Source organism: Chamaea fasciata, unplaced genomic scaffold, assembly GCF_029207755.1.
Source record: "Chamaea fasciata isolate MVZ Bird 193981 ecotype frontalis unplaced genomic scaffold, bChaFas1.0.hap1 SCAF_5, whole genome shotgun sequence".
In the NCBI taxonomy this organism is placed as follows: Eukaryota; Metazoa; Chordata; class Aves; order Passeriformes; family Sylviidae; genus Chamaea; species Chamaea fasciata.
The window spans coordinates 25871432-25881431 of NW_027094090.1; the positions used below are offsets into that span (position 1 = coordinate 25871432).

Sequence of the window (10000 nt, forward strand, 5' to 3'; positions counted from 1 at the left end):
AAGCAGAAGAAACAAGTCTGGGCAGATTTCAGTTTGCATCATATTTTTAAAATAAAATTCTACATCCACTTCAGCAATATTTATAAATCTATAAATATCAACAGCAAGATAAGAAGTTGCTTACATCCTAGTCATACATCTTCAAAGCCGACCTGATGACTTGTGACAGCACCCAATCCATTTATCACCAAGTATATATTACAATATATTATAGAATACTGTCATTCTCTCTTGATACATGGATGAGGAATAACTCCCTGATTTAAGTCGAATTTCTCATTTCTATATAAAGACCACAACAACATAGTTCATCAAGAAAAAAACAAGAGTGTCCAAACTCCATACAGTTGCCTACAAGAACAAAATAAAGTCTGTTTTATCGTATTTACTTTCTATATATCCATACATACATAACTCAAAAAATTTAACTTAGCCTGATTGGTCTTCTATATAGCCTAAACTTCTCTTGTTCATATTCGTGCCACACTAAAAACTTATTTTCTAATTTTACTTGGCTGATAAACCAATTCTTAAGCAATACCATCCCTTTACATAGCTGCCCAGTTGAAGGAAAAAATTAAAATCAGCAATCATTTACTTGCTTCCTTTAGAAAAAGCTATAAAAAACTCAATTTGTCTATTTGTAGACTACTAGTAAAATTATTCAGAGAAGCCAAATCCAGAATAATAATCTATGAGATGAGTACATTTTACACATATTTAAACAATAAAAAAATCTGAAGAATAATAATTGCTAGGGTTTCCCCTGTTTTTCTCTGTGTCCAAGTTTTCCAGACAAGCCACAAATTACAGATATCACTTTAGAGAGTTACTACAGTCACCATAATAAAAGCAGCCATCATTTTTCCTCTTAATTCATATTTCAAAAGGCATCTGGTCAAAAACAGGGGGGGAAAAACAGAAACAGAAAAAGGATGAAGAAAAGCAAAAGTAGCACAAAGCTATGCCCGTTATCTGAAAAACATCCTACTGAATGTTTACCAGTGTTTATGTTTCACATCAACATATTTTATAGAAGGATTCATATGCCTAACTCAACTTGGTTTTAAATCCTATGGTGCAGACCCTACCATAAAACGCCTCTTGAGTCCTATTAACTGTAGCCATGGTTTTACTTTGCCTGCCTGCTTATTTAAGATCTAATCACAGTTTTGAAGAAAAGATTGTCACTTCTAAGCCTGTCCCCTCAGAACCTGTCTGTTATTAGTACTCAACTGGATATTTTCATCTTCAGTTGTAATTCTCTGTGGTCTTTGCAAATGCTATCAACTGGAATCTCTGACTGTATGGACAAATTGGCCACACATGCCTAGGACTGCTACTTTGAGAAACATGTAAGTGGCACATTATTCTATTAGCATTTTTGTGTTCTGAAGTACTTCACTTAAATTCAGTTCTCTAAACATATTCACCAATTTGATACACTCTTTCTCAACAAAGATTTTTAAATTCTGTTATAATCTGAAATCCTGAATAAAGATAATGGCATGATTTTAAGTGAAAGCAATATTAAATTTTTTTATCTACTTGTATGTATACAATTTTATATGAAAAGAGTATAAAAACATAAAGCATATATATACATAATCATGTATATATAGAGAGGAAGAAACCTGCTAAGAACATAATGAAGACCCTGAAACTTGTATTTCTTCAGACTGTCATACTGTAAGTGCTCAATTGTTAAAACAGAAAACACTTGAATTTGAAGAAAGGCACAGATTTAAGCCTTAACAACTTCTCATATTTCAATCTACAACTATTTCCTTCTTCCACATTTTCTGAAATATTTTAAAATATTTGACTATAAATACAGCTAGTGTACACTGCTTAATTCAGCAGTAAAAATTACTCAATTTTAAGAGCTATTACGACATGTTATTTCAGAGGCCCATGCACATGCAATGAATCTATCGTGTTAAAACATGTTCCTACAAAACAGCATTTTTATAACATTTTATCTAACAGAAGGCAACTTTCCTTCCATTAATAGAATACCTGACATTGTAATAACAAACCTCAGCATTTAAAATTAAGGGTTTGAACTCCAAAGGTGCTGAGTGGGCTGAGCAAACGAAAGGATGAGGCAGCGAAGACTTTCAGGAGTTTGAAGCAGGTACTGGGCACTCTGCAGAATCAGATCCCAACTGTTTACCAAACAGTTTGGGCTTCAGTGCATTAGTATAATCTGTGTTTCCTGATGGAGAGGCAACTCCTTAGGTAGACAAAATAGGAGTTTTGTTTGCTCAGGTTTTAAAAGGAAGAGAAATTTTACAGTGACAAAAAATTAATGGACTGCATTTTGTATTTAGGTGGTGTCAGCAGCCAGAGGACAGTTGAATTTTACAGTTTTAAAAATAAGAGCAGTTCTCCATTAACTTGTTGGGAACACAAACAGACAAAAAATATGTTTTCAAAATGAGAATGGAAACAGACCAGAAAAGCTTCTTCTTCTCTTTTCCCGTGTTTTCAAAATTACACATCCATATTACAACTCTCACACACACAAGCACACACAGACAGGAACACTGTCTTTTTTATTTCAGTGCTTTTGAACTATCCAGCTTTTTTTTTTTTTTTTTTTTAATTACACCTATGACAGCAAAGTATGTTTATCGAGAAAAGTCACTCTGGTCCCTTCACTAGAGTCCCTTCACTGCCCAGCTCCGACTTTGGCACAATTCACTGCAAGCGAAGCAAAGTCTCAAGTAATGTGGCCCTCTGGTGGAAAACCCCGCACCATGTCCTGCACGCCCAAACCGCACAGTAAACTAACAGCTCCTGAAAACATGCACTGCAAGGCTTCGGCACAACTTTTATAAATACGCAGCGGGATTTTAATCACCAGGCAAGCGTGGTGGCATGCAGCCATATCAGCAAGATGTTGCTGCTACAAGAACGGGACCTTTGCATTGCAGCATTATCGTGCACTAAAACAACAACAAATAATGCCCCATGCTCTTCACTTCCACGATACTCCACATCCAGCACACACCGAGGGTCTCCAAAAAGGTGCCCCTCTGAAAACAGCCTTTTATTTGTTTAAAAACAAATAGGAAACAAAACAAACTTACCTGCTGTTGTTGCAGATGCAGCAGTTCTACTGTGCTTACTTCAGTGCTCGTGTCACCACTTGATCTTCCATCTCTGCTGCCAGCATCTAATTGGCTGCTTAGAGTGCTCATTCCATTTTGATTCATTGAACTGTTGCTTATTGTCTCTGTCGCAGATTCCTGCATCATGACTTAATACCTAAAAGTGATTAAGAAGTATCAATTAACACACGCGTTACACCTTTACACTTCCATTATCAAGATGTCCCTCTCTGCCAATTACACAGACAGCATCTTTAGAAGAAGAAAAAAGCCTCGCAGAGCCGTTTACCAAGAAATGCAATGCAAACTCTGCTTTCATACAGCTGCTAATCACGGGAATTATGATTTCTATAAGCAAGCTTTGTGTGCTTACATTTAACGGCCAAAATAACGCACCATGCACGCAGCATGGTCAATAGCATTTATGAACGACTACGCTTTAAAGTCTACCTATAAAACCAGTTAAAGTGAAGGCACGATTTCACACACTGCTCTATATTTCCTATTATCTAGCTTTGACAACCATGGATGACTATACAGCCTTATTTAAAATATTCACTATCTTGATTCTGTCAGAATTTTACAGCATATCTTATGCAAGACTGTTGTTTAATGATGCACAGCTAATCATACAAAATTAAAATTTTGTAAGGGTGTTACAAATCATATGGTATCAACCAATGATAAATAGTATAATGGGCTTCTCCTTTTTTGTGACTAAATAAAATTTTGCCTCGGAGGCATTTTAAGAAAAAGCTCCTGCTGCAAACACGTCAGATATTGCCTATTTTTTTAATCAAACGCCTGATATTCATTTATTTTTCTGACATTTAAAACATTTAATACTGTCCTTCCTGGGAAGTAATTAAGCTTATGCATGAGCAGCAATCAAACTGTTCACTTGAAGATGACTTAAAACTCAATTTTAACATAGGCAAATAAATGAAAGATATAAAATTAATTTTCCAGGCATGTATTAGATATGAAAGCTGGAAATAAAATCTATCAAGAATATCACTAATGATTGTGCTAAAAACAGCATAAATTATGCATATTACCTTCTCTACAGTAATAAATGTTTTATCATTTTCACTGCATAAATATACTGTACTTTCAGGATAGCAATGAGATGTCCTGCCAAGATCAGTTGAAATCTTTGCAGTAAATAAAGAACCAACGTGCCCTTACAAACCAGAATTTCAAGGCGCATTTTGTATCTGTAATATGGAAAGGTCAGCGTCTCTTCTCAGAGCCACAAAAGTCCTCTCCTGCTCTTGCAGGGTCAAAATGGAGCTGCCTTCCTTCATCCTCACTCCCGACCTACTGACAAGAGTCCTCACAACAACCTAGCTGAGCTGTGATTTTAAAAAACACCTCTGAAGGGAGAGGGATGTGTAAGCAAACTCGGGAAATGAAACAAAGCTTGCAGTTTAGCCTAATTATTTAACTTAGCTATTTTTTCCCTTGCAAAGTATGAGCAACTGCCTTTCCTTTAAAAAAAAAAAAAAAGGCAGGAAAAGGATCATTCATTACAACTTCAACTATGTGCATGGGATATTAATTAAAATGCCGCATGAGTTACCACAAACCAGCTCCTACAAGATAAAGTAAAAGTACATACTGTGTGAAAAATGTTAAAATAGCAGAAGATGAGTTATTTAAGGATGGTCTGGTCAGAAATAAACAGGATGCAAAAAACCTAAACACAAACACAGTTAACATAAAGGAGGGCAGCTGTTATAGTCCAGTAAACAACAGCAGCACCAGATGTGTTTATGAAGAAACAGTCCTTCTAAAACACTTATGAACATCAGCAAAGAAAAATAATAGAAATAGAAAATGTGATACAAGCAGTGATGAATTTTACAAGGCAAAAACAAAGCTAATACTCTTTTCTGAGATTAGGCAGCTAATAAGTATTCAAATTAGGCATAAATTTTACATGTACAATGTTTAAAATATTCAGAGAAAAGGGTCTGATTGCCCTTAGTAGTTATATGAAAATTCTAATGTGGATATGCCACAACTGTGGAAGCAGACAGCCTTTTCCGATTTTTACAATATTTACTTTCAATAAAAGGACACGTATATCAGAGTGGAAATTTATTTAAAACTTCATCAGCTGTATCGTTACAAGGACTTGGAAATTTGGGAAATTCAAACGTTAACCCTCTTTTAGTCAAACAAAGATTTAACCAACAGACAGGTTCATCTTTTACAAATTCAAACATTAGACAATAACAGTGGTACATTTAGCCAGGCACATTAAAAGGGCAAAGGGGTGTAAATGTTAAACAATCAAAACACTACAAAACACCCAGAAATGTAATAAATAAATATATCATCCCTCCTGTTTTTACATCTCTCTGACTGTTTCATTACAATTAACAAAGAAGGGTTAAATGTCTTCCACTTCATATTAACGAAAGGGTTTTGTGTCTTGTGGATTTTGTATCCTTCCAAAGCCCCAGAGTGTAGTTCAGGCTCTACATTTAAAGTTAAAGTGCCTGTGAGCCAGCAGAATCGGCTTTAACGTAACATGACCAGTAACACTACTCTGGCAATAGAAAACAACAAATCCGACCCAACAGCTGTGTACAGGCAGAATGAAACTACAGAGTAACAATACCAGAAAGGGCAATTTATTTTGAAGTGAAGTGGAAGAAACACTGAAGTATTTTTATGACGAGAAAAGGGACCCTATAATTTTATGTTAAAAATAAAGTGTGTGGGGGGGTGTTTCTCTGGTTTTAAAATGATATTTTTCAAAACAACACTGAAACTTTGGCTAGAGTAATGCACTGTGTTGGGTGTTCTCAGCCCCCTCCTCACTGTCGGCAACTGAAAAAGGGCTGCTAGAACAAGCAAGAGCGCAGAATCTTTTTCTCTTGCCTTCTTTTCTCTTGCACAGACATACATATGTACGTGAGTCTACGCACTTGTGTACCTACTATCAACTCTAAATCCTCACTAACTGAAGCACTGAAAACATCTAAACAAGGATAATTTCTGATGTCTGTGTATCAGTAACTTGAGTTATTGGTAGCAAAATAATTTAAACCTGCAACCTCTCACTGGGCAAACTAATGTACTTTTTTTCTTGTTTTTACAACAGTGGTGCAGATTGTTACCAAAATAAGCATAAATAAACACAAAGGAAATAGACAAGTATCAGCCAGATACTAAGGCTGTAAGTTTGGTAATTCACAAAGGACAAGTAAAAATATACAGGTCCATGTTGACATACATTTATACACATTCATACTTTCTAATCCTTCCCTTTTCTCTTGCTGTCACACTCCCTGTCAGTCATGAGCATGCCTACACAGGCACACATGCACACACGCACCCACATTCACATTCACCAGCACCTACTTCTGTTGTGATTCTGTAACTCTTGGCGACAAAGGTGGGATATAAGCTTTACTACCCGGTGTTTTAAACAAAGATATGGGGAAAATATTTGCTGCTGTCTGCAGGAGAAAGTGAAATTGTAGATCATTTTAGAGCATAGTTGCACTGCAGGTTCAATACCTAACCCTGCCAGGGTAGCCAAGGTACCACTCATACCAAAAGAAGAAATACTCCACCTCGTTGAGTTGGAAGCTACAGTTTTACTTTTCTCCCCCGCAGCGAACTGGACATTTCCTATGCGCCCATGCACCTGCACGTGCATGCATGTGTGTTTTAAGCTGGCAAGTCACTGTACAGATACTTATTCTCTACACCACTTCCCTTTTGAAACATTAAACTGACACTGGAACTGACTGCACAAGATTGCATTTTCTCTTCCTAAACAACTTGAATTGAAAGGTTACTTAGTGTAACAATATTTACTTGCAGAATTGTGTTGTTACCAAGGGTATAATGGATGGTGGCTATGCAGGTTTACGCAAGAATGAGTGAAGCATGAGGCATTAGCCATGTGTTTGACATGTTTCAAATTGCTATAATCCAGCATTAAACACACCCAGCAATTCATGCCATTTCTTGCAGCCATAATCTTGAATAAAGCGTGCACAACCACTTATTATATAAATTAGTATATGACTCCCTGTTATAGTCACAACAGTGCTTTTGTGTTTATTTTGCATCAAGACGGGGTCTTTTATTTGTACAAATAGCAGGATAGCGCGCCGTGCCGCAATTAGGCCCCCTCGGTTTGTGACAGGGTGTGTGTCACGCCCGGCTCGAGGGCTCTGCGGTGCCCGGCCCGGCCCGGGAAGAGCGGGCGGCCCAGGCCCGGCGCGAAGGGCTCCCGCCCTGCCCGGGTGGAGCAGGCGGCCCAGGCTCAGCGCGAATGGCGCCGGCCCGGCCCGGGAAGAGCGGGCGGCCCAGGCCCGGCGCGAAGGACTCCCGCCCTGCCCGGGTGGCGCAGGCGGCCCAGGCTCAGCGCGAATGGCGCCGGCCCGGCCCGGGAAGAGCGGGCGGCCCAGGCCCGGCGCGAAGGGCTCCGGCCCCGCCCGGGGCAGCCGAGGCAGCGGTGCCGGCGCGGCCGCCAGGGGGCGACGCGGCCCGCGCGCCTCGGCCTCGGCGTGCCCCGCACGTGCCGCTCGCGCGAGGCCCCGGTAGCGGCGCGCGCTGTCAGCCCCTCGGGGCCGGCGCGGGAGCGCGGAGCAGCGCCGCACCCCGCCGCACCCCCCCGCCCCGCGCCAGCTCCGCGCCCCCCGCCCCGCGGCAGCCCCGCGGCAGCCCCGCGCCCCCCGCCCCGCTGCCCTGCCCGGCCCTGGCGGCGCCGCCCACGCTGGTTCTCCACAGACGTGACGAGCCTTCGCCTCGCTTCCCTCCCTGAGACGCAACCCGGTCCGCAGCCTTTTAAAACTGGACTGTGATGTAAGAGCAGAGGTGAGGAGCTAGGCTTAAATAATAGTAACTTTTGTGCTCTGCTGGAATTAATTCATCATTGACACAAGGCACAATGCATCTGAAGTCTTGCGCTGGTGTACGCGAATAGCCTAGAATACTTAAGATTGCTTAATAAATCAAAATGCCAAATATTAAGGACATAGCTGAATGTGAGAGAACAAAAAATTTTGGAAAGATAAGAGAACATTTGTAAAGAGGGGTGGTTTTTTTGGTTTTTGGTTTTTTTGTTTTGTTTTGTTGTTTTGTTTTTTTTGTTTTTTTTTAAACTTTATCTAAAACAGCTTTCAAAGTTTGAGTGAAGCAGAGACAAGTCTCTGCATAATTTTTAAATATTTACCCAAGTTAATATGTTTTAAACACTAAATAGGTCAAACACCATTGTAATACAGTAAAATAAAGTATCTGTATTAGTAGGTGTAAAATAAAGTAGCTATATTAGTGGTTTAATACACTACTGTCTGCTCAATTAAGTTTTCCCTGTAAAAATGTGAAATATACCCAAACCCCTTGTGCTGGAAGTTATTTCAGAAAAAGAGAGCTTTCAGTTGTACATTACAGGGCATAGAATTATCAGAAAGAATATGTATCATCTGCATCAGTGATCAAATTCAGCATCTTTCACGAGAAAAAATATAATTTTCATAGTAAAAAAATCATCTATTCAAAGTGATATAACAGTTTTACTATTTACAATATTCTCACCAGTGAAGACGGAAGTTGTGAGTAAAGTAAAAAGTTCAAAAACGGATAAAATGTGCAGCAGTGGGACAACAGTGTCTTGATCCCAACACAGAAAGCATTGATACTCTGAAGAATAAAAGCTGTAGTATAAAACTTTTAAGTGGACACATACGGTGGGCCTCTGAAGGCCTTTCTGAACACAGATTTATAATAAGATGGACAACTGGATTTTGCAAATTAGCATAGATGAGATTTATTTTACTTGAGACGAGAACCAGGAGTTCAGCATCCCCACCCACCCATGGTTCCAGGTAGAGAAAACATGCATCCTTCCTGCAGCGTTATCTTAACAGGTGCACTTGACTGGCATGAGGAAGCATTAAGAAATCGGATTAATTGATTTGTGCTAAACTGCAACTGAAAAAACAAGCATTTTCTAAAGTATTTATCTCTCCACTATAAGCCACAAATTTTCCCACTGTCCATGTACTATGGTTTATCTATGAGATGTTTAAATGAACATCCTTTTAACTGACTGGCACCAACAGTCAGATAAAGGTATTGAAGGTAGAATATAGTATTCAATCTTAACTAAAAGCTATCCTGCATTTTAAAGGTTGTGTCTTTTCTTTTCACACCATCTCAATTCTTCTGGACTAATAAAAATAGCAGGTCAGTTTGGGGCACTGCAATTTATCTGCTTTCTAAAATTGAGGAGTATGTTGTCACACTCATGTGATTATTGAACAACAGTTCACTTCCCAAAACAGCAAGGAAGGTCTAATTAATTTCCACCTGCTATTTATTTTCACGTGCTAGAAAAAAAATCCCTGTGAAGGCCAGTGTTATCTGTATGAGTAGTGTGTACAGGACTGTAAGATGCATACTTTACACACAGGAGAGTGGCAAAAGCCTGCTAGAGTCCATTACCTATAGCCCACGAAGAAATGAGCAGCCAATTTCAGGATAAGATTCTTATTAGAGCAACGACAGCTTGGAAACCCCATCTTGGAAAGCACACTCCTCTCACTCCCTTTCTCCCCCTCTCTTTCCCAGTCTTCAGGAAAAAAAAAAAAAAAAAAAAAAAAAAAAAGGCAGCTCTCCAAACTCTTGAGAGTAGGGAGACTTTATTACAGTCAATGGAGAATTTAGTAGAGAGAAAGCATTAGGGCAGTAGGAAATAATTAGAACTGTGAGAGCTAGGGAAGACCTGCCTAGCAGGCAAATTCCCTTAAAAAATCGCCAAAAAAAAAAAAATCCACTTCAAGCTTCTTACAGAGTCTGTAGGGCTTACAGACTGCAAGTCCAGGGACAACTTTTTATACCTTTTTATTTTT

The 10000-nt window shown here is 39.2% G+C and overlaps 1 protein-coding gene across 1 annotated transcript in view; it reads right to left on the reverse strand.

The window, feature by feature from the left end:
* FOXP2 (forkhead box P2) overlaps positions 1–10000 on the reverse strand; it is a 403818-nt gene that overhangs the window by 183343 nt on the left and 210475 nt on the right. Inside the window, exon 6 of the mRNA XM_066183059.1 lies at positions 3096–3273. Within this exon, the coding sequence (XP_066039156.1) occupies positions 3096–3263 (168 nt within the window). The 5' untranslated portion in view covers positions 3264–3273. The remainder of the gene's footprint in view (positions 1–3095; positions 3274–10000) is intronic.